General features: G+C 50.1%; 1 protein-coding gene across 2 annotated transcripts in view; it reads left to right on the top strand.

Annotated features, from left to right (window-relative positions):
* The window catches only part of MDGA1 (MAM domain containing glycosylphosphatidylinositol anchor 1), a 59,574-nt gene that overhangs the window by 23,903 nt on the left and 11,097 nt on the right, over nucleotides 1-24,574 (top strand). For both annotated transcript variants that reach the window (XM_021716610.1, XM_008066149.2), the window contains exons 2-9: nucleotides 7,969-8,108; nucleotides 13,459-13,633; nucleotides 15,266-15,462; nucleotides 16,215-16,347; nucleotides 16,594-16,863; nucleotides 19,146-19,475; nucleotides 22,797-23,093; nucleotides 23,843-24,130. In XM_021716610.1, coding sequence (XP_021572285.1) covers nucleotides 7,969-8,108; nucleotides 13,459-13,633; nucleotides 15,266-15,462; nucleotides 16,215-16,347; nucleotides 16,594-16,863; nucleotides 19,146-19,475; nucleotides 22,797-23,093; nucleotides 23,843-24,130 — 1,830 coding nt within the window. The remainder of the gene's footprint in view (nucleotides 1-7,968; nucleotides 8,109-13,458; nucleotides 13,634-15,265; nucleotides 15,463-16,214; nucleotides 16,348-16,593; nucleotides 16,864-19,145; nucleotides 19,476-22,796; nucleotides 23,094-23,842; nucleotides 24,131-24,574) is intronic.

Below are 24,574 nucleotides of genomic sequence, written 5' to 3'. Positions count from 1 at the left end.
GCGGAGCCTGCCAGGCGCCTGCCCGGGAAAGCCTCCACCCAGGACCCCGGCCACCATTCTCTGAGCAGCTAATTAAAAGAGAAAAGCCTGTTAATATTTCAGCACTGTTAACTTCACTAAATTATTAAGTGTCCATTTGCATTACATGCATAAAAGGATCAATAAACACGTGCGTGCCAGGAGCTGGGAGGGCGAGAGGTGTCATGGTTAGGGAGGAATGGTTTCTAAGGATGCTGCACAGTCCTGGCCCAGCCAGAGGCTTGGAAGCTGTATCCTGGGCTCCGGGCCCTGTGGCCTCTGCATGGTGCCAGGCACTGGGGATGTGGACATGCATGGGGGTGAGCATGAATGTCAGGGAGTCAGGCAGACTCCAGATCAGCGGGGTGTCCTTGGGCAACTTACTTATTAACCTTGCAGAGCCTTAGCTTCCTTGTCTGAAAAATGGGAACAATAATAGGCTTGTTATGAGCAATAACATGAGCATAATTGATATAAAGCACTCAGAAGCATGCTGGTGGAGTAAATGCTCAATAAAGGGTGGCTGTGATGGTTATTGCTATCTTATGGGGACCTGAGACATAACCCCAGTCTCTAGCTTACAGCAGTCCCTCCTGGCTCCCTCTCCACCTCTCAGCCAGCTTTTCTAGACTCAGTGCTTCTCTAGGGTAGGGCCTGAGTGCCATAGCTCCCAGCACCATTGTGCACCTCACAGTGACAAGGGCTTGTCAAAAGACTGTCTGATGCATCACCCTATCCAGAACACTCAGCAAAGCTTCTGGGTGATGGCTGGGCGGTGGCACCTGCTCTGCCATCTGTGGGCAGATAGAATCGCCTTCAGGTGGGGAATCCTCAGGGAACCCTTCTCCTTTTGTCTTCTTGCCCTTCACCCACATTACTCTCTGGAAGTTTCCCCGCCTGCAGACTCACTTTTCCTGAAAGAGTCAGAAACAGGAAGAGGGCAACAATCCCAGCCACGATCAACCTTTCTAAGGGCAGGATGGGGCAGAAACCTGAAGGAATGCCACAGGGACTTTTTTTTTTTGAGTTGGAATCTTACTCTGTTTCCCAGGCAGGAGTGCAGTGGCACGCTCATGGCTACTGCAGCCTCAACCTGCTGGGCTCAAATGATCCTTTAGCCTCAGCTTTCCAAGTAGCTGGGACTCCAGGTGCATGCTACTGTGCCTGGCTAATTTGTTTTATTTTATTGTAGAGATGAGGTCTTGCCATGTGGCCCATGTTGCCCAGGCTAGTCTTGAACTCCTGGGCTCAGGCAGTCTTCTTGCCTCAGCCTCCCCGAGTGCTGGGATTGCAGGCGTGAGCCACTGTGCCCCGCACTACATCCTCGTGTTGTATCTGTGAGCATTTTCACAGTGCACCCCAACCTCAGGCCTGCAGCTGGGGAGGGGAAGGGAGTCTGGTGAGAATTCTCTCTGGAACCTTGGTGGACAAGTTGAGATTTGCTTAACCTGCATCCTTGAGGGTTTGCGGCTTCCTCACTAGGCTCCTGCTTACATATCTGGGGTGTGTACTTTTGGGAGGGGAAAGGAGTGAGCTGACGGGCCAGAAGCCTTCTGCCTCAGCTGTTCTCATTACAACACTGTCCCCAAGGGTGACTGACATCTTTTGTGCCATTTGGCTGCTCTAACCAAGGGTTTGGGGAGGGGTGTGTGACTGTTAGTTTTGTATTAAGCATTTCACCATTCGTTTCACAGAACACTGCTGTCTCTCAGGATGTTGAGGTATTCTGTGAGGAAAGGGTTTTGTGGCCAAGTACATTTGGAAATCAATGGATTAAACCAAGTCAGACGGATGTGTTTCCTGCAGGACTTTTCAGAGGCTTTAATAATATACTTTGCGTGCTATGTCTCTCTGGAAGGGAGAGAACATGCAGTGCCCTTACTTGACAGTAAAACTCATCTGTGATGGGCTTTCAGTGAGCACTCTATGACACACAGGTTGGGGGACATGGTTCCTTTTCCATGGGGTTTTGTTGATAGAACCCAGGAAAGTAAAATAGGAAAAATCTCAGGCTAGAGGCAGGAAATCATACCAGGTTGTAAAATCCTGTTCCGTTTTCTACCCACCAATGTGGTGTCAAGCAGAGATGCTCAAATCCAACTATGCCTCCAAAATTCCTGGAAATTTGTTCCAGATACAAACTCTGAGGCACCAGCCCTGAAGAGTCAGATCTGGTAGTGCTGCACAGGTCTGGGAATCTTCATTTTAACACTGAACTGGCAGGAATTGAACCCACTCTGGGGTACAGGTGGGTAGAGGAGGTGGCCTGTAGAGGACTGGGACAGTAGACAGAGTCCCAAGCCAGCACGGGGAAGGCCTGGACATGAGTCTTGGTTCTGCTACTGTCTCAAGTGAGGACCTGGACAAGGCATTTCCTTCTCTAGTCCTGTTTCTTTCTCTGTTAAGGGGGCTAAATATGATTTGCCTGACTGGGCACAGTGGTTCATGCCTATAATCCCAGCACTTTGGGAGGCCAAGGCAAGAGGATTGCCTGAGCCCAGGAGTTTGAGACCAGCCTGGGCAACATAGTCAGATCTCATCTCTACAAAAAAATTTTAAAAATTAGCCAGGTGTGGTGGTGCACGCCTGTAATTCCAGCTACTTGGAAGGCTGAGGCAGGAGGATCACCTGAGCCCAGGAGGTCAAGGCTGCAGTGAGCCATGATTGTGTCCCTGCACTCCAGCCTGGGCGACAGAGTGAGATTTTGATTCAAGGTAAATAAATAAATACGACTAGCCCTTCCTGCTTCTCAGAAATGAGGCGAGGAGCTTGGAAGTATACAGTGGCCCTCAGGAACCTACCAACCCTTGTCATCTGTGAAAGAGAAAGCAGGATCCTTTCATGTAAAGGGCTTGTAGGCCCCAGGGGAGGTGGGCTCTTGAGAGGGGTGCAGGGTCATTTATAGAATGATAATGCCAGCTGATACTGTTAGCGGCATCTGGCGCGCCAGGCGCTGTTTTAAGCATGCTGCGTGAGTTTCCTTATGTATTCCTCTCAGCAACCCCATTTTACCAATGAGAAAACCAAGGCTTCCATAACTTGCTAGAAGCCACACAGTTAAGTGCACAAGTATCTTAAGAGGGTGCTCCATCACTCCCCCTACCTTCCGACTCCTCTGAAGCCCTGCTCAGCCCTCAGCATGAAGATGAAGTTTGAATGTAGTCATGCAACATCTCTGCCAGCTCAATGTCTGCTTTAAGCATCTCCACCCCTGCCCCCGGAGATACGGGAGCTTCAGTGGGTGGTCTCCTATCCCTATCTCTTGCTTCTACTTAATCATCTTGGGGGCTGTCATTTATTGAGGGGACACATACTATTTGGCCAGATGTCTTACATATAGTGCATGAAACCCTCACACCAGCTCTGGGAGAAGACATCACGGTTCTTCCTTTATAAATGAAGAGGCTGAGGCTCAGAGAGGTTAAGTAACTTGGCCAATATCACCCAGCTGGTGAGCAGAGAGCCAGGAATCAGTTCTAGATTGTCTGACTCCACAGCCCTGCGCTTGCCATCTCTAAGGCAGACTGTCCTCCCCACTGTCCCTTGTCACATCTCCCTGCTTTAGAGTCATCATAGCATTTACCACACTCTGAAGCCATCCTGTCCATCTCAGTTCCTTTTTTGCTCTCCATCTCCCCAGCAATGCTCTTTGAAAGCTGGCCTTTGTTTGCTTTTCATGACAGTATCTCCAGCACCCAGCACAGCGCCCGGCCCAGAAGTATTTATTCTTTGGCAGACTGAATGAAGGGATTATGTCATGGTGCATCTTGACACAGGCCCTGACCTGGTTGTCTTTTGAATGCTGCTACTGGCAGTGACTTCCTAGGATGTGCAGGGTCCCTTGGGGATTCAGGGTCGGAAACACGTTGCAGTCATTCCAGAGGTGAGCAGAGCCAAGGCGAAGCTGACTCGTGAACGAAACCTGGTGAGGGATGATGAGCAAACTGAAATCTAAACCAAGGGGAGCTAGGTATTTTGCTGCTGGCGAGCACTCTTTCCAGAAGGAAATCTATACCTGGAACCAAGTCAGAGACAGGAAGTGGCTCTCAAGTAGGAGTCAGAATAAAAGGGAGCTGGATACTTGTCATGGTTAGTGGATTATCCCGGATAATCTCAGTAGCTAATGTCATCAGTGGGAGATGGAAGCGCTCTCTTTTTTAAATTGAGGTGTAACTTAGATATGGCAAGATCTTAAGCAGATACCTTCTTGTGTTTTTACATTTGCATCCATCCGCCTGTGTTACCACCACTTGGATCAGAACATTTCCATTCTACCAGAAGGGACCCCTCTTCCCCCCAGAAAGTTCTCTTGTGTCCTTCCCAGCAAATAATTCCCCACCCTACCCAAGGCCAATGACTGTTAGACCTCTGTTACCCTAAGATTGGTTTTTCCAGTTTTGAATTTTGAATATGTGAAATCACACACTGTATACTCTTTTGTGTGAGGGTTCTTTCACTCAAATTCAGTCTGTGAACTTCAGTAGTGTGGTGTCTATCTGTCGTGTGTTTTCACTTATGGGTAATATTCCATTGTGTGAAGATACTGGAGCTTATTTACGGACACTACTCTTGATGGACAGATGGGTTGCTTCCTGTTTTTACCTGTTAGGAATAAAGCCACTGTGAATATTCTTGAACTGACTGCTTGGTTGTGATAAGTATTCATTTCTATTGGATTCACACCCAGGAGTGGAGTTGCTGTATCATGGGGTCTCCACTTGTTTGTCTTCAGCAGGTGCTACCCAAATGTCTTCCAGAATGGTTCTACCAGGTAAGGCTTGGACAGTCATAATAGTTAAGATTGTCAAAAGGAGCTGGGTAATCGTAATGATGTCATCTGTGATGCCTACTCACAGCCCCATCTCCAGTGGGGAAACATACTTGTCAGGTGGCCAGAGGCCCCATGTCTGCTGGCTAGGCCCCATCTTCCCTGGCCTGTGCTGGCTGTCTCTGAGAAAGTCCACCTCTACAGCTCTTTTTCGGTATTCCTTATCAGTCACCAAAGCTTGTGTCATTACAACACCGCCTTGCTAGAGGCAAGTCACAGTGTCCAAGATTACAGCTTATCTTCCATTGGAGCCTGTTAAATCGATGTCTTCCTTGTGGAGAGACACCCCGGGCCTCTTGGGCTTATCAGCAGCCGGCATGCACATCATCTCATGGTAGGTTGTGTCTTGATGAGATTTCCTGAGGACCTTGGACACAGATGGCTATCTCTTCCACATATGGTGATGCCCATGCATTTTTATTGTAGGAGGTGACAGCTTCAGGCCCAGTTCCCAGATTCTAGGGTACGTCTTACATAGGGACTATGTGCTGATTCAAAATTCATAGAAAGTATGAGTTGAAAAAGGCCTCAAAGGTCATCTAATCCATTTCTCTCCTATAGGTGGGGAAACTGAGGCCTGAAGAGGTGAACTGGCACAGCTTGTCTCCTGAAAACAGGGCCAGGTTCATTCTTCTGAGGCAGCCAGGAAGATAGGATAGTCACCCGGACATTATGGATTGGTGGCAGCTGCCACTGTTTGCAGAACCTGCTGCTGTTTGCAGAACCTTTCATGGTTAAACATAGCCTGTATCACTCCCAAATTGTGGCCCCACAAGTTTCTTGACCTGCTGTCAGGCTGCCTCTGTGGACCCTACGTCTGTGATTAATGTCTGTCCCATCCATGTTGGTAGAAGGCTTGACTTGCAGCATCTGTAGAACACATCATAGTTCAGATAAATATTTATTTATTTTTTAGTTGGAGTCTCACTCTGTCACCCAGGCTGAAGTGCAATGGCACAGTCATGACTCACTGCAGCTTCAATCTCCTGGGGGCTCAGGCAATCCTTCTGCCTTAGTCTCCCGAGTAGCTGAGACTACAGGTGCACTACCATGCCCGGCTAATTTTTTATTTTGTGTAGAGACAAGGTCACTACTTGCTATGTTTCCCAGGCTGACCTCGAGCTCCTAGGCTCAAGAAATCCTCCTGTCTCAGCCTCCCAAAATGTTGGGATTGCAGGTGTGAGCCACCGTACCCAGCTGCATTTTTCATTTATCCTGGGTTATCATTGCATTCACCACTGTGAGTTCTTAGGGTTGCTAGTGTTCTATTCATTTTAGAAATGAGAAAATAAAGGTCTAAAGATTGATCCAAAGCAGTTTATCCTGAGTGATATATAATTCGGGACTCTGCCTTGTCAGCTAAGCATAGAACCACCCTGTTCTTTGAGACCTAGTTCACAAGCTGCCTCTTTCATGGAATCTTCTGTGGTTCTCCCTCCAGAAGATGGTGATGTCTCTCCTCTGAGCTCTAGAGCCCTCTGTATCTCTCTTATGTTTCTTAGCAGCTTCACAAGGGAACATCCTTGTAAATTAATTCATTCACTGAGTACCTGTAATGTTCAAGGCCTTGTGCTGGGGATACTGAGATAAAATTTGTGGTCTGGTAGGCAGAAAGACAAGAATCTTGATTTTTTTCTTTTTTTGAGTTGGAGTCTCACTCTGTCGCCCAGACTGGAGTGCAGTGGCCGCTCCCGGCCACCACAGCCTTGACCTGCTGGGCTCCGGTGATCCTTCCACCTCAGCCTTCCAAATAGCCTTCCAAGTAGGAATTACAGGCATGCGCCGGCTGATTTTTTGATTTATTGTAGAGATGAGGTCTCGCTGCCCAGGTGGGTCTCGAACCGGAGGGCTCAGGCAATCCATTCACCTCAGCCTCTCAAAGGCGTGAGATTACAGGCTGAGCCACCGAGCCCGGCTAGAATCCTGAATTTAACAGACACATGGGTCTGAAGCTTTGTTGTTTAGGTGAGAGATACACATTCTAGATACATAAAGAAAGAGGGTACCTGTCATGGGATGTTTCCTGGAGGATGCTATACATTTCAGGTACAGGTTTGATCTTACGTCTGTGTGCCGTCTGTATCCCTTGTGTCCCTCATGCTTTGTATCAACTCTCCCACCTCCATTCTCCCCTCTCTCAGCTGTGAGCTCCTTTCTAGAGCTCAAGCATGGGTGGGCTTGAGCCCACGGACAATCAAGCTAGACACTGGGGCAGAGTCTGGGGCCTTGCCAAGTTCAGTCCTTTTCCTGCTTGGCCCATCCAGCCACATCCTAGCTTTGGTCCCCTAACCCCAGTGGGAGCCCAGCCCTGGGCCTGGGAGAGGGGTCAGGGGGGAGCTGCAGTCTTTTAGGAGTCCTCAGGTCCCAATTTCTGTGAGAACATTTATGTCTTGGAGAAGAGGTGGGGACCGATGAGAACAAACGGACAGGCCTTTGAGGAGAGGAGTGTGCAGCCTGGGGGTTGGGGTGTGTGTGTGTCTCAGGTTAGACTCTCTAAAAGCAGACCCTGGGTGGCTGGGGCTGAGGAGTTATGGCTTAGGCAAGCGATTTGCTAAGAAAATGCTCTCGAGAGAAACTGAGGCAAGGAGGGAGGCAACCAGGCCCCCCTCAACCTGTCCCCAGGGGGAGCTGTGGAGCACAAGCAGGCCACAGTCACGCCACCTTGAGTGTGTGTGCCTGTGTTGGGGAGGGAGTAACCTGGGTACTTCTGGCCAAGGAGCTCCTATTGGCTAAGAGCAATTCCCTGGGGAAGGTGAGCTCTGTGAGCCCACAACAGCTGGTGGGGGGGGGACAGGACACGCTAATTGAGTGGTAACCAGTTGATAACCAGTCTGTGTAGATGACAAAGCCTCCACACACATCGGCTCATGGAAAAGCACAGATCTCTTGCAAGGGGTGGGAAGGGGAGAAGGGGTGGGGAAATGTCCCTTCCCCAGTCCCTGGCCCTTCTGGCCTGGGGGCGCTGGGAGGCTTCTTTCCTGGGCTCGGTAGGGCCAAGCCTCTGAGGAATGGCATGGGGAGGCCGGGGCTGACCCTTTCCCCTGAGACACTCAGCAAGGAGCCCCAGACTCCTCTTGGCCTTGGCACCTCTTTTCTAAACCCCCTTTCTCCTCTCCCACCAGCTCCAGCCCAGGCCCAGATTGCACATGCAGGTCAGGCATGTGTAGTGAAAGAGGACAACATCAGCGAGCGCGTCTACACCATCCGGGAGGGGGACACTCTCATGCTGCAGTGCCTTGTCACCGGGCACCCTCGGCCCCAGGTAAGCCCCCAGCCTGGCCTCGCTCGGGCCCCTTCTGCCCTCACTGGCTCTGGGACCAGCACTTGAGAAGAGGCAGCAGGAGATGAGGACTAAAGACAGGAGACCAGGGCTGGGGAAATCACTGGAAAATTTACTCTGTGGGGAAGGGCTGGAGGCTGTGGGCTTAGTCACCTGGAAACATTGACGGCTGAGGGGAAAAATTGAATGCAGTCATTCCGTTCACTCATTCCATGGATCTGTTGAGCGGATATATTCTTAGATGCCCCTTCAGCCAATGCTTGAGGGCAGATCATGAGTCAAGCACCACGCCAGTTACTCTCTCCAGCATCTTCTCTTTGGAGCCTCAACAGCCAGGTGTGAGCCTGGTGTGAGGAAGGCATTAGTGCCCCCATTTCTTAGCTGAGGAAATTGAGGCTCAGGGAGGTTGGGTACACTCCCAAGATCACACGGCTCTTGTGAGGGTGGACGCAGAATTGGAATCCAGAACCAGAGTATCCATCTTTGGGGCTCCGGGAGTTACAAGCAGCACAGAAAACAATCTCTACTTCAAAAGGCTTCTGGCAGGCAAACTCCACACTCCTAGCTTCAGAGACCCAAAGCCATGAGAGAGGAACAGAAAACAAGGATCTGGAAATGCCAGATTAATTCTGTCATAGACCAAGTATGGCTCAGGCTGGAGGCGTTGTCTGGTTATCACTGAGGATGGAAAGAGGAGGTGGGCTGGAGGATGGGTGGAATTTGCTGGTGAGCTGCTGTGACTGCTCACAGCAGCAGAAAAGGTGACAGTTGGACCCTAGGAGGGACAGTAGAACACAAAATCCCCTTTTTATGGATAATCTTGGGAACAGATATAGCATTAGTAGGTTTGGTTTTGAGACAAGCAAATGGACCAGGAAACCCCCGAAGACTCTTTCGCCTATAACTATGGTCACTGGTTGTACCTTCTCAAAGCCTTGTTTAGAAGAGAAAACATTGCTGCCGGATTGGGGTTGGTGTTGGTGTCAAGTGTGACTATTAGCATGGGGATGGTCTTCCCTAAAAGCCAGCAAGGCAGCTGGGCCCTCTCTCCCCAATGCTGCTGTGGCCATCTGTGTGTCCCCTCATGTGTCCCATGAATGAGTCATCTGTGGCTGCAGCTATGTGTACATACACCTGTTTTTCTATCTCCATCAGTGGTTTTGTTCATTCTACCACCCAGACTCAAATCCTTGGGCTCATATTTGACTCTGTCCCATCTCATTCTTCACAGCTAGTCAGACTTTGAGGCCTTTCTTGTATGGCTCTGTTCCCTTCTAGTCCTTATTACCCATGTAGGTCAGGCTTTCAGTCCTGTCCCTTGGACCATGGCAGCAGGCTTTAAACTGATTTCCTAGTCTCCAGCCTCACCCCCTCTAATCCATCTCTGCACTCTGCTGCCAGATTGATAACCCTCACACCTGCTGCATCGAATCACTCCCCTGCTCAGCAACCTTCAATGGCTCCCTATTACTTACCAGGCCCACTCAAGCTCCTAGGGATGGACTTGAAGACCTTCCCCAATCTGGCCCCACCTGCCTCTCTTGTCTGATCTCCCACTCACTGCATGCTCCAGTCAGACTTGTCTCCCCATCATTCCCCAAGTATACTCTGTTCACTCCTGCTTTAGCTACAGATGCTTGTCTCTCCCAAAATGCCTTTCTAATTTCTTCTTTGCTCCTTTTGTTACAATAAATATTTATTGAGCACCTGCTATGTGCCAAGCACAGTGATGGTCCGAGGATGCAGCTGTGGTTCTTGTTTTCATGGAGCATCCGGTCTAGTAGTGGAGAAGGGGAAGGGTCACCTTGAGACCTGCTTTGTGATCAGGATGGGGGACTAAGTGGACATGGAATTCCTCACTCCAAACAAGTAGCAAGGGGAGTATCTGGGGACCAGAAATGCAGATGACATCTATAGTGATGGCAGTGAGCAGAAGTGGAAAAACCTGGTCTGTGGAGAGACCTGGACGGCATACACACCTCAGGGACAATTGTATGAATGCACATGTGGGGGGTATGAGTTGAGACCACAGGAAGATCCATAGCTGGGAGCTGGAGCTGGGCTCTGCTAAAGCTGGAAACTCAACAAGAGTGGCACCATCTATGAATGAGGACCAGAAGAATTCTGTCCCACAACCCAGAGTCACAGCCCAGAACAGATTCTCTGCTTCAGGATGTGGGCACAGAGTCACTATGAGACAGCATAACCCCAGGCCTGTCTGTGTCTTGCATATCCAAATGGCGAGGAAATCCTAGCCTGATAAACAAATATAAAAACTGGCTGGAACCTAGAAACCCATTATCTTGGGTATAGACAACCATAAAACTACATTACAGTCAGGCCTGGAGAGGCCCAAGTCAGACTTCTCGGGAAGATAATCCCACTGAATACTAGCCTGTGGAGTAAAAATTTTAAGCACAGTTAAAAAACATTTGATAATACAGTGCCAGAAGAGTCAGACGCAACAAGTTGGACAATTAACATCTGAGGAGCTGGAGAAAATAAAGCAATCTGAGAGTATCTTCAAAATAAAAATGTTTAAAATACTGGAAGAGATGATGGAAAGAACAGAATCCACAAAACAGGAGATGGTAAAACCTGATCTGTCAGATATGGAAAAAGGCAAATAGAAATCCTAGAAATAAAAATAATAGTCTTATTTATTTATTTATTTTTTGAGTCAGGATCTCACTCTGTCACCCAGGCTGGAGTGCAGTGGCATGATCATCAGGATCATGGCTCATGGCAGCCTCGACCTTCTGGGTTCAGGAAATCTTTCCACCTCAGCACCCCAAGTAGCTGGGACTATAGGCATGTGCCACTATACCTGGCTGGTTTTTTGTTTTTTTTTTTGAGTTGCAGTCTCACTTGTTGTCCAGGTTGGAGTGCAGTGGCACGCTCACAGCCACCACAGCCTCGACCTACTGTGCTCAGGCGATCCTTCCACCTCAGTCTTCCAAGTAGCTGGAACTACAGGCATTCATCACCATGCCTGGCTAATTTTTTGATTTATTGTAGAGGTGAGGTCTCACCAAGTTGCCCAGGCTGTTCTCAAACCTGTGGGCTCACAAAGTCCTCTCACCTTGGCCTCCCAAAGTGCTGGGATTATAGGCGTGAGCCACATGTCCAGCCATGGCCCTGGCTAATTTTTAAAACAAGATTTTGCTATGTTGCCCAGGCTTGTCTTGAACTCCTGGGCTCAAGCAATCTATCTATCTTGGCCTCCCAAAGTGTTGGGATTACAGACGTGAACCACCGTGTCTGGCCAAAAAATAATACAGCCTTTAAAAATTTTTAGCCTTGGGGGTGGGGGAGGTGGGAAAAAAATTTTAGCCTTAATACACTAGAGATAGCTGAAGAGAAAATTAGTGAATTGGATGATAGATCTGAGGAAATCAGTCACAATGCAGTCTATCTGGAGAAGACAAAGAGAGAAAATGTGAAAAAGAAGTTGAGAGATGTGGAGGATAAAATGAGAAGCTACAATACATACATAAATTTAGGCATTCTAGAAGGAAAGAATAGAAAACATAGAGAGAAGGCAATATTTAAAGAGATGAGGACTGAGAATTTTGTAGAATTGAAGAAAGGTAGGAACTCTCAGATGGGATAAAGCAAACCAAGTCTTGAACAGTATGTAAACAAACTCCACCTAGCCAAATCATGGTAAACCGTAAAACATAAAGTACAAAAAGAAGAAATATTTTCATGGCTCTGTTATCTTTCCAAAGCACCATCTAATCTAAGTATGGATTGCCTGAAACTGTCTTTAGCCTTCTCCATGCTTTATAACTCCTAAGTCCATGGGGGTAGAGTCAAGGCGGGAGGGGATGAGAATAACAACACTGTGGCCTATGGCAGCCCCTCCCTGCATGATAAAGTTGTCCTTTCATTCACTTGTCTACCAACTTGTTTTTATGACTTCTAGCCTGACTATTCAGGGTCCTTGCCCTGTCTCTGTAATAAGCAATCCTCCTGGAAGATCCTACCCCATACCCCCACTCCTTAGACTTAATTATCCGGAACTAATCTCTTTTTCTTAAAACTCTGGCTCCTTGAATAGAAGGCTAAAGTTTCTCATGCTATCCTTGATATTTTTCTGTAATCTAAGGCAATATTAATACTAACAGAAATTTGTTGAATGACTAATGTATACTTAGGTGCTTTGTATACTTTCTTTCTAAACCTCATGATAACCTTGCAAAGTGGGTATTATGCTACATTAGTACTGTAGCATAACAAATAATCCAAAACTCAGGAGTTTAAAACAACAAACACTGTCTCACAGTTCCTATGGGACAGGAATCTGGGAGCAGCTTGGCTGGCTGGTTTTGGCTGAGGGTTCCTCACAAGGCCAAGATCCAGGTGTCAGCCAGAAGTGCAGTCATTTGAGGATAACGAAAGCTGGAGGATCCACTTCCAGACTAACTCACATAACTGTTGGCCTGAGGCTTCAATTCCGCTCAAGTGGGCCTCTCCATAGGACGCCTCAGAACATGATAACTGGCTTTCCCCAGAGAGTGACCAAGATGGAAATCAGCCTTTTTCAACACAATCTTGGAAGTGACATACTGTCACTCCTGATGGGCTCTAACCCTACTACAAAGTGGGTGGGACTACAGAAGGGTGTGAAAACTAGGAGGCCATCTTGGAGACTGGCTACCACATAGGCCCCTTTCACAGAAGAGAAAAGGAAGCTGAGAGATGAGTAACCTGCCCATGGCCACTAAGCTAGTAAGTGGAATAATAGGGAAAAAATTTATTACATTCTGGCATAATGGACACTGGAGATGGAGGGACAGAAAATCACTCATCGGTACAATGTACGTAGGTGGGGATGGTGGGTACACTGAAAGCCCAGGCCAAAAACTATTTGTACCCCCCAAAGCAATTGAAATTAAAATCATATATTTTTAAAACTTGAAAAAAATGTTATTAAAGTCTTAGTCTTCCAGGCACTAAGTATATACTCACTTAATTCTACTAGTAATCTTAGGAAGGGAGTAACCGCCATATTACACCTCTACAATAAATCAAATTGAGGACTAACCAATAGAGTTCCCTTGTCTTAAGTGAGGAAGGCCCGAGAGGTTCGGTAACTTGCCCTGTAAAGCCCGGGCTCTTAACCACAGCGCCTGATTTCAAACCTCTTCCCTGCGACCCCGGATGCCCCAGCTCTTGACTCTGCCTTCTTGCTGTTTGGGTTCGTCTCCCGGGCCTGCGCGTGCCCCACGTGCGCGTGCGAAGAGCATAGTGGCGGGGAGGGGGCACTGTTGCTCACCCCTGGGGCCCCCTCGCGGTGGAGTCTGACTCCGCCCCGCGGCCCGCCCAGGTGCGCTGGACCAAGACCGCGGGGAGCGCGTCGGACAAGTTCCAGGAGACGTCGGTGTTCAATGAGACGCTGCGCATCGAGCGCATCGCGCGCACGCAGGGCGGCCGCTACTACTGCAAGGCGGAGAACGGCGTGGGCGTGCCGGCCATCAAGTCCATCCGCGTGGACGTGCAGTGTGAGTCGAGCCCCTCTCCCGCCCTGGGCCCTGCAGTTCCGTCCTGGCCAGGGGGCGTCTGAGGGCTCAGGTGGGAAACGGGGGATGAAGGGTGTGAAAGGCACCCATGTGGACCTTGTGACAGCCATGTAAAGTGGGCCGGGAAGGCAGGATGGGTTGGCTCATACCCCATCCACAGATGAGAAAACTGAGGTACCATGTGATTTGTTCACAGTCATAGTGCAGGGCAGCTCCAGATCTGAGATGAGAACGCAGATCCCTTTTCTGTGGTCCAGTGCCCTTACCACAGTACCTCATGTCTCTGCTTTTGTCACAGGGGCTGCCCTAAGACTTCCTTCCCCTCCTACAGGTGGGACCAAGTACCCCCCCTTCCCAGTCCTTGCTGCAGATTTGAATGGGAAGCCCCCAGCCCCTACCTGCTCTCCATGGATATCTGTTTAATGTCCAGTACCTTTCTTCCTGCTTGCCACCCAACCAGGCTGTCACAGGTGCCTAGAAGTTGTAGATCCAAGCTGTAGGTCAGGCCTGTCTGGCACCATCTTGACGTCTACAGTGAACCTACCTGTTAATTATGTACCCTCCCAGCCCTCAAGTGGGACTCCAGACCTCTCTTCAACTGCTGACCCCTGGGGCCGAGAGTCGTTTCTCAGGTCGTTAGAAGGGGCTGGCAGGCATAGCCTAGGCCTTGCCGATGTCCACTTCTCACTCATGGCCTTGGCTATGACTTTTATCCAAGTGGGTTGTGGAAAGAGAATAGAATGATCAGATGCTGGAACAGCCACTGCAGGATGTTGGAACGTGGACTGTTGGTGCCTGTGGTTCACAACCCTGGTTGGACATTAGAATTTCTAGGACATCCGTTAAAAAATACTAATGACTGGGCCCCACTTCCAGAGATTCCAATGTAATTTATTGATAATTTGCTATTAGGATTTAAAAATAAGCTTTTTTCATTCATTTTTTTAAAAATTGAGGACTAACCAATAGAGTTCCCTTGTCTTAAGTGTAGAGTTTAGTGATTTCTTACATACGTAAACACCATCCAGTTCAAAATATAGAACATTTCTAGGACTCTAGAAAGTTCCTTCATACTCCCTCCCAGTCAGTAATCCCCCCAGAGGCAATCACTATCTGACTTTTGACACCATCGGTGGGTTCTGCCAGACACAAGCATTAAGAAGAAAGTCATCACGTGATTCATTTATCCAAACAGGGCCAAGAACCACCAATGTACTCTAGTTGACCAGTGAGGAAACAGGCCTAGAGAGAGAAGGGACTTAGGCAGTTCGCACTACAAATTAGCAGCTAAACTAGGATTTGAACCAAAGTTTTCTGACTTACAATCTGCAGCTGCTTTGTCCATCCCACAACGGGAGAGTGGAAAGCTAGACACCCTCATGCAGATCCCTGGGAGGCATAGCTGGAAGGGAGTCTGGAGAGCCATCAAGTCAAGTCACCTGCCTCTCATAGGCTGACTGGTCAAACTTGCAGGGCTGGGAGAGCATCTGGCTCTCTGGAAATTCCCCTAAGGGTGGCTCAGCTTTTCCTGAGGACTGCCAGGAGCCTGAGCCACCACCTTGGGGTCACCGAGGCATCCTGACTCCATGGGGAGGGGATGCTGTGCCCTTGCAGATCTGGACGAGCCGGTGCTGACGGTGCACCAGACGGTGAGCGACGTGCGAGGCAACTTCTACCAGGAGAAGACGGTGTTCCTGCGCTGCACTGTTAACTCCAACCCGCCTGCCCGCTTCATCTGGAAGCGGGGCTCTGACACCCTGTCCCACAGCCAGGACAACGGGGTCGACATCTATGAGCCCCTCTACACCCAGGTCAGGACCACACTCTTCTCCTGCAGCCAGTGAGGGAGGGGGACACGGGGCTGAGTTCTTGGGACTGGCCCGACTACAGCAGTTCTGTTCTGTCGTGGAGAGAACACATTCTGATTGTAGCTCAGTCAGCCTGGACCAGAAAGATCAGGGAGCTGTGATGAGGACAGGAGAGTCCCCAGGGCAACGTGTCCTCCAGTTACATTGCTAGTTAGTAAAAGGCATCCCCTAGGGGCAGGCAAGTCATCCTGGTCCACTGCTGGCTGGCAAGGTACTGGGGACCCACAGGCAGGCACAGCAGGGGTTGGGGGCAGTGAGATGAGTCCTATTCCCATGGGCCCCTTGCAGTTCCAGGAGATGGAGATGACACCATCATGTCCAGGAGGGCTTTCAGGAGTGGCTGTCAGAGCCCCACTGTGGGCCAGCCCCAAGTCCGTGTTGTTGTAAGATGGAACAGGATTCCCTTCTGATCCCTCCCTTTCCCCAAGTGGGAAAACTGAAGTTTGGTCCTGGCCAGCATGCACCAGGGCAACCTCAGACCCAAAGAAGTCCATGACGAGGCACGACCAAAAGTATGGAGAGTGTGGCATTCATCCCAGGCTCAGGGCCCCCCGGGATAAGTAGCATGGGTGGAGGTTGGGAAGATAGAAATTAGAGTAGGAGTTTGCTGTCGCCTCTGGTGCTGGGTGAATGAGTGTGTGGGATCCCTGGAGACTCATGCGGGCACCTCATCCCAGTGCTCCACTGATGACCAGGGGGAGACCAAGGTCCTGAAGCTGAAGAACCTGCGGCCCCAGGACTATGCCAGCTACACCTGCCAGGTGTCTGTACGTAACGTGTGCGGCATCCCAGACAAGGCCATCACCTTCCGGCTCACCAACACCACGGGTACAGGCATTTCCCTGCTCATAGCCCCTGACCACCTGGGCTCACTCCCAGCCAGGAGACAGTGCCCTGCCCACACAGGACCCTAGGCACATAACCACTAGTGTCCTGCCCCTTCTCCCCTCTTCCTGCTGCCTGTCTTCTCCCATCTCATCTCCCCCCAGCCCTCATGTTTCCCTAGCTCCCTCATTTCCCTCACATCCAGGGGTCTCACAGTCCCCTAAGAAGCCCCCTTCCGTGTCCTCTTAGCACCACCAGCCCTGAAGCTGTCTGTGAACGAAACTCTGGTGGTGAACCCCGGGGAGAATGTGACGGTGCAGTGCCTGCTGACAGGTGGTGATCCCCTACCCCAGCTGCAGTGGTCCCATGGGCCTGGCCTGCTTCCTCTGGGTGCTCTGGCCCAGGGTGGCACCCTCAGCATCCCTTCAGTGCAGGCCCGGGACTCTGGCTACTACAACTGCACAGCCATCAACAATGTGGGCAACCCTGCCAAGAAGACGGTCAACCTGCTGGTGCGATGTACGTATTTGGTGGGGAGGTAGGGGACAAGATGTGGAAGGGAAGTTGTGAGGCAGCCAGGATTCCTGCCCTCCAGGAGCTACCAATGAATGGGGAAAGAGGCCTGTCGGCTTCTCCTTGGTAGGTGAGGCATACTGAGAGGTGTGTTCCAAGCACTTGGATTTCCCTGCAATTCAGTTGTCTGTCAGCAGATGGCAGAAGGATTAAAATTCATGTAAAGTTTTATTTACAATTTACAAATACGTATTTCCAAATACAACCTCATTTTCCAATATAACCTCAACAACCCAATAAGAAGGAAGGGCTGGAATTGATTACCTACTTTTTTCAGATTGGGAAACTGGGGCTGCAAAAAGTTAAATGTGGACATTCGAGGCTTCAAGAGAAATTTCCTGGTTTTCCCCCATACACTGGTTTCTACATGATTAACTGAATTTGAGTGAAAATAACACTCATTTCCATATACCTAATATGTCAATCTTTTTAAAAATTTTTATAAGTTAGAGACAGAGTCTTGCTGTGTTTCCCAGGCTGGTCTCAAACTCTGGGGTTCAAGTGGTCCTCCTTCCTTAACCTCCCAAAGTCACCATGCTTACCTCCCTCACTTTTTTTCTGCCCCTTCAGAAAAATTTACTAGAAAAACATTTAAGTGAATCTGAAGATAAAAGTGTACAAATGATACAAAACTTGGAGCACAGAAAAGAAATACTTTCCCTACTAAACCTCAGCCTCAATAATTATCATTAACTGCTCAGTCTAATCTTGATTTTGCTATTCTGATTTAAGGAAAAAAACTTAAAAATTTTCTTTGAGTGCAGGTTTAGGATTTTTTTGTTTGTTTTTAAGATCCAGATTTGTTTCCAGCTCTTTAGCAGTTAAAAGTACAGCTTCTGCTAAACTCAGCTGAGAGTCACTGATGACATGAATTCATCTCTCCTGGCCAGTCAGCCTTTCTGACTCTCCTCACGGAAAAGGCTAGCCCTCTGTGACTTCTTACTTAAACAGAACAGGAAGAAAGTTAACAAGATTGTGGCTATCTGATGACTACTTTTTCCTTTGATGTACTTTTCCATCAGAAGATTATTTTTCTCCACCTAATTCTGTTTGGCCTCTAAAGCCTGGGTTGGTGCGATGGTCACCTCTTAGGGTGACTGTACAGCTTGCCTTACACAGCACAGTTCTGGTTTGTGGCTGTTGTACTAGTCCAATAGGTTGGGTAACTGATGAAAAATTCTGTCCAAGCCGGGCTCGGTGGCTCAGTCTGTAATCCCAGCACTTTGAGAGGCTGAAGTGAGTGGATTGCCTGAGGCCGTGGGTTCGAGACCCACCTGGGCAACTTGGTGAGACCGCATCTCTACAATAAAATCAAAAATTAGCTAGGCATGGTAGCGCGCGCCTGTAGTTCCAGCTACTTGGAAGGCTGAGGTGGAAGGATCACCAGAGCCCAGCAGGTAAAGGCTGCGGTGACCAGAAGCGGCCACTGCACTCCAATCTGGGTGACAGAGTGAGACTCTAACTCAAAAAACAAAACAAAACAAAACTCTGTCTAACACTTGGCTTACTTCAAACAAAATCCACATTTTTAAAAGAGGCCACATCCTTTTCCTTCTAAACACTGTGCTTTTATGTAATTGCATGTAAAATAATTGCATTGGTCTTTTATTATAAAAGTTAAACATGCTTGTTACAAAGAGTCAAACAGCATATAAGGGTCAAATGTAAAAATTGAATTACCTGTCAGTTCTCCTCAGTTCCACTCTCTAGATAGAACTGCTATTATACTCCAGTGCATCCTTCCAAATGTGTATTTTGCATATTCATGGTTTAAAACAATGATAAAAATAAAGCAGCATAGTGGTCAAGAGCACAGACTCTGAGTTTGAATTCAAGATTTGTTACTTTTTTGGGCAAGTTACTTATACTTATTTGAACCTCAGTTCTCTCCTCTGTAAAATGGGGACAGTAAAGCACCCCCCTCAAAGATATTGGAACAGGTTAAATGAGTAAATCCATGTCGAGTGCTTAGAACGTGCCTCTCACATGGTGCATGTTCAGTTATGACCAAACTGCTTTTCTGCGGTGAGCTTTTTTGAACTTTCAAAAAAGCTAGCAAGCAGAACAATTTCCAAGCAGAGAAGACTGATGGTTTCACCTAGGGGGTTGTAGCCTCCCACCTCCAGGAGGGCCAGTTTGAGGGACAAAGCTGGGTCTGGGTGGGGGCTGGACATGGACCCTGGCTTCAGGCCAGTTTCAGACACCCTTCCCTCCCCACCTGCCTGCAGCCATGAAGAACGCCACGTTCCAGATCACCCCTGACGTGATCAAGGAGAGTGAGAACATACAGCTGGGCCAGGACCTGAAGCTGTCGTGCCATGTGGATGCGGTGCCCCAGGAGAAAGTGACCTACCAGTGGTTTAAGAATGGCAAGCCAGCACGCATGTCCAAGCGGCTGCTGGTAACCCGCAACGACCCTGAGTTGCCTGCTGTCACCAGCAGCCTAGAGCTCATTGACCTGCACTTCAGTGACTATGGCACCTACCTGTGCATGGCTTCCTTCCCAGGGGCGCCTGTGCCCGACCTCAGCGTCGAAGTTAACATCTCCTCCGAGACAGGTGGGCAGCTGGAGGGAATGGGGAGGTGTGAGGGAGGCTGAGAGGCCCACAGATGGAAGGTGGGGGTAACAGCTTGGGAAAGAGAGGACAGAGTTGGAGGACACCATGTGTTCATGCTGCACACATTGATTGAGCCTCTATTATATGCCAGGCACTGTGCTAGGTCATGGGGTACAGAGGTGATCACAACAGGATTTTCCCTCGTAGAACTTAGTAGGATGGCAAACATGTCTCAGATGGTCTCACAAACAAATATATCATTGCAAATGGATACATGAGAGTCTGGAAAGAATTCCCTGAGATAGAATGTTTGATCTGAGATCTGAAGGAAGGGCAAGGTCTTCCTAGGCAAAGGAGAGCCAGGGAGGGTTGGGGGAGGAAGAGTGCAGGCCAAGGAGTCAGCATGTGCAAAGGCACCGGGGCAGGAAATGCATTGGCCATTTAGAGAACTGAAGGAAGCAGAACGTGGCTGGGAGAATGAAGTGAGATGGAGTGGAGAGGTGACCAGAGGCCAGATTATGTAAGGTCTTGTTGGCTGTGTTAGTTTGCTGGGACTCCCACACACTGGGAGGCTTAAATAACACATTTATTTTCTCACAGTTCTGGAGGCTAGAAATCTGAGATCAAGGTGTCAGCAGGGTTGGTTTCATCCGAGGCCTCTCCCCTTGGCTTGTGGATGATCATCTCCCCTGCCTGCACGTGGCCTTTATTCTGTACAAGTCTGTGTCCTGATCTCTGTCATGTATATGGACACTAGTCGTATTGGGACAGGGCCCACCCCAACGACCTTATTAGATTTAATTACCTCTTTAAGGGCCTATCTCCAAACACTTGGGGTTAGGACTTTAACATATGAATTTTGGGGGGCAGGGGACACAATTCAACCCATAACATAGGCCATGGTAAGGATTCAAGTCTTTATTCCAATAATAATAAATAACAAGGAAATGACAATGGCTAACATTTACTGAGTGTTTACTATATGTTCTGATGGTTTTATATTTATCTCATTCCCTTTCGTGATTTACTTTATGGGATAGGAGTTTATTTTCTCATTTTATAGCTGAAGAAACTTAGACTCAGAAAGTTTGAGAAATTTACCTAAGGTAATACCATACTAAGTGGTAGAGCTGTGATTTGAACCCAGGCAGTGTGAGTTCAGAGTCTATTCTCAGTCACCCCTGAAGAGTTTACACTGAGAAAGACAGGAGTTTGGAGGGGATCTTTTGGAGAGAGTCTCCAATGTCATGGCTCTAGCTCCAACACCTTGTACAGAAGAGCAGGCTGGCTTTGGTCCTCAAGTACCACAGGACCAGATGCAGCAATGTAATTGATATGAGTATTTCTTCCTTTGGCCCTTCTGCTCTCTGGACCTCAGTTTCTCTCTGTGAGAGATTGGCCCGGGTTGGCCCAGAGGCCCTGTCGGCCCTGACATCTGCACAGGGAACGGCCCTGTGAAACTGGACAGGTCAGGGAAACCTTCTGGAGGAAGATCAGCTTGAGCTGGGCTTAGGAGTAGACCAGAACTCCACAGATTCTGCAAAGTCATTTTGCAAACTGCTTTGTGCCGAGTCTGAGTCCTGGGTGAGGAGTTGGAGAGGCAGACACGAAGGCCACAGCCCTCTCCTCAGAGCTCACTGCCTAGCCGGGAAGTAGACTTGTTGGGGGGAGGAGAGAGGGGAGAGGCAGGAAATGGAAGGGCGAACCTTGGAAATGTGACATGAGAAGTGAAGGAGGAGTCTAGAGCATTCTGGGGAAGCCAGAGAAGGCTTCTCAGGGGAAGCGTGCTTCATGTGAACCTTGGAGGGTGTGTTAACATTTGCCAGGTGGGGGCGGGGGGGGGGGGGTAACAAGCCCAAGAGTGGATACACAAACAGAAGGAATGGGGGAGCACCCAAAAGGGGCTGGAGACTTAGTGTGTCCAGGGAGTGTGTTCTTCATATGTGGATCCCATAGCTGGGACAGGACTGAAGAGGGGAGAGGAGGCCGAGAGTGTAGCAGAGGCCAGAGCATGCGAACCTTTTTTGAGTTTAACCTTGGGGCATTGCAGCCTCAGAGGGAGAGACTGCTCTTTAAGCCTGTGGATGGGGGCAAGGGAGGCTGAGAGTGGGGGATGTAGAAGGGTTGGGAGCTGGAATGTTTTAGAGCCAAGGCAGGGCCCCAGGGCTGTTCCCTCCATTTGGCTCATAGGCCTGATGCCTAGGGCATGGAAGCGTTTTAAGGCCCTGGAAAAATAAATTAATTGGCTCCAAAATACAAAGAGAAAAACTGCATAATCAAAGCCATAATTTATAGAGTATAAATTATACTAACCAGATAACTGGACCTTGGCTTGCTATGTAGAACTATTTACAAATAATAACTTTATATTTAATGCAGGACATGGGTACATTTTAATTTGGTTTGTGTGATACGCAGTGGGACCCATGGAAGTTTTCAAGACCCTCCATTTGGGCAGTGCGTTGAGTGGAATTAGGTTTGACTGTGAATGACAGAGGAAGCCTAATTAATAGTGGTTTCACTGGGCTAGATGTGCATTTCTTCCTCATGGAAAAATCTGCCGGTCAGTAGTTTGGGCCAGTGGAGTGACTATGCGTCCTTAAGGCCCCAGGCGCCAATCTTGCTTCCCTGGCTCTCATTTTTAGCATCTGCCACCTTGTCGATGGTAGAGTTCCAGCTGCAGCCATCATCTGCATCCCCACCTGCAGGAAGGAAGATGAGAGGGACACAGCCTCTTCTTTTAAAAATCCTTGTTTTCCCTCATATTCCATTGACCAGAATTGAGTCATGTGGCCACAGCTGGTTATAGGGCAGGCTGGGAGTTGTAGTCTTTATTCTGGGCGGCTGTGAGCTGGGCTCTGAACCATGTATTCTGTTACTTTGGTAGAAAGGGTAGGTAAGGATGTTGGGGGACAGACTAGCAGCCTGCAATGACACTCTGAAGGCTGTAACTGAGGCAGGGCCAGGGATGGGAGACAGGGGACAGAGAGAGAGAGAGAGAGAGAGAGAGAGAGAGAGAGAGAGAGAGAGAGAGAGAAGAGAGAAGTCTTTAGTAGAAAGGTTTAAGAGGTGGAATTCCCAGTACTTAGTAGTGTTGGGGACGACTTGAGGTCTCTTTTTGAGTTGGGAGGCCCTGAGATAGACACCCACGAGGTGGAGAGGATTTGGGAAGGTGAGTTCTGCTTTGGAGATACTGACAGACGCATGAGAAGTCTGAAACGGGCAGAGAGGCTTGCGCCCAGGGGGAGGTAAGCAGGAGCCCGAGGGCGGAGTGGACGGTGTCTAACTCTAATCCCACCCCTCTGTCGCCGCCTCCTGCAGTGCCGCCCACCATCAGCGTGCCCAAGGGCAGGGCCGTGGTGACTGTGCGCGAGGGCGCGCCTGCCGAGCTGCAGTGTGAGGTGCGGGGCAAGCCGCGGCCGCCCGTGCTCTGGTCACGCGTGGACAAGGAGGCCGCGCTGCTGCCCTCAGGGCTTCCCCTGGAGGAGACTCCGGACGGGAAGCTGCGGCTGGAGCGCGTGAGCCGCGACATGAGCGGGACCTACCGCTGCCAGACGGCGCGCTATAACGGCTTCAATGTGCGCCCCCGGGAGGCCCAGGTGCAGCTGAACGTGCAGTGTGAGTCCCCCGCCCCGTCCGGGGCCCGGCCGGGCTCGACCCCTGTTCACCCCCGCATCTAACCCGGGTCCAACCAAACCCCTCCCCTACTGATCCCCCTAAAACTCCTCGACACCCCCGTGCTCTAAGGCACGGAGGTCTGTGTTCCCTGCTCTACTTCCATGAAGTGTCTGTCCCCTCATCTTTATTTTCAGGGACGCAGCGCACAAAGAATCTGCTTGATTTTGACAGGTGGAAATGGGATTTTGAAGGAGGAAGAGCCCTCCAGGGGAACACACTGTCTGATAACAAAATGATGAAAGCTAACTCACAATGTGCCAAACACTGTTCTAAGCGGGTTTTAATGTGCTAACCCATTTAGCCGCCCGCCGCCCTATGAATAGATTCTATTTCCCCGTTTTTACAAATAGGGAAACAGGACCCAGAGAGGTTAAGTAACTTGCCTAAGGCACAGAGGCAGGGCTGGGAGTTGAACCTGACCCTTCTAGCTCTAGAGAGTTTGCTCTAAACTCCCTTATTGTGCAGTTTTTTCTTATGTGAGGCCCACTCAAGGCGTGGTTAGAGGCCAGGAGGCGACGTGTGAGCGTGAAATTGTATGAATGTGTTGCGAGTGTGCACCTGCCTTGAGATCCGTCCAGGCTAGAGGGGCACGGCAGTCAGGGAGCGAGCGTCGCCTCCCCCGCGGAGGCCACTCCCCAAGCCCCACTCGGTGGGGAGGGGCCCCGCTGACCGCTGCTCCCCGCCCCCAGTTCCGCCGGAGGTGGAACCCAGCTCCCAGGACGTGCGCCAGGCGCTGGGCCGGCCGGTGCTCCTGCGCTGCACGCTGCTGCGAGGCAACCCCCAGCGCATCGCCTCGGCCGTGTGGCGCTTCAGGGGACAGCTGCTGCCACCGCCCCCCGTCGTGCCAGCCGCCGCAGCCGAGACCCCGGACCACGCCGAGCTGCGCCTCGACGCCGTGACCCGTGACAGCAGCGGCAGCTACGAGTGCAGCGTCTCCAACGACGTAGGCTCGGCCGTCTGTCTCTTCCAGGTCTCGGGTGAGCGTCCCGTCGGTCCCGCCCACCCCGTCCACTCCCACCAGGCTCCGCCCATCCCAGGTCTGCCCCGCCTGGCCGGGCCCCCTCCCTCAAAGCCCGCCTACTCCCCGTTTAGGCATGGCCTTTCCAAAGCCCGCCCATGCCAGGTCTAGACCCCGCCCTGTACCGCCCGGATCCAAGCCTCGGCCTCCATGGCCCGCCCCCTCCAGACTCGAGCCTCGCCCCTCCACTTGCGTCCTTTCTTGGTCTAAGCCGTCCCCTTTCAAGGCCCGCCCACGCCCGCCCCACGCCCAGCCCACCATTGCTCAGCAAGTTACAGCCGCACCCCTTTCAAACCCAGCCCTAGGCTCTGCCACTCTATCCCCCTCGGCACCTGGCCTAGCCCCTTCTGCTTAAAGACCCATTCACACCGCATCTAGGCCCCGCCTACATAAGGCCTGGACT

Source organism: Carlito syrichta, unplaced genomic scaffold (genome assembly GCF_000164805.1).
Source record: "Carlito syrichta isolate Samal-C Ts95f unplaced genomic scaffold, Tarsius_syrichta-2.0.1 Scaffold308847, whole genome shotgun sequence".
NCBI classification, from domain to species: domain Eukaryota; kingdom Metazoa; phylum Chordata; class Mammalia; order Primates; family Tarsiidae; genus Carlito; species Carlito syrichta.
Note: the sequence above shows the minus strand (reverse complement) of the source record. Positions and strands in the feature narration are given on the sequence as shown.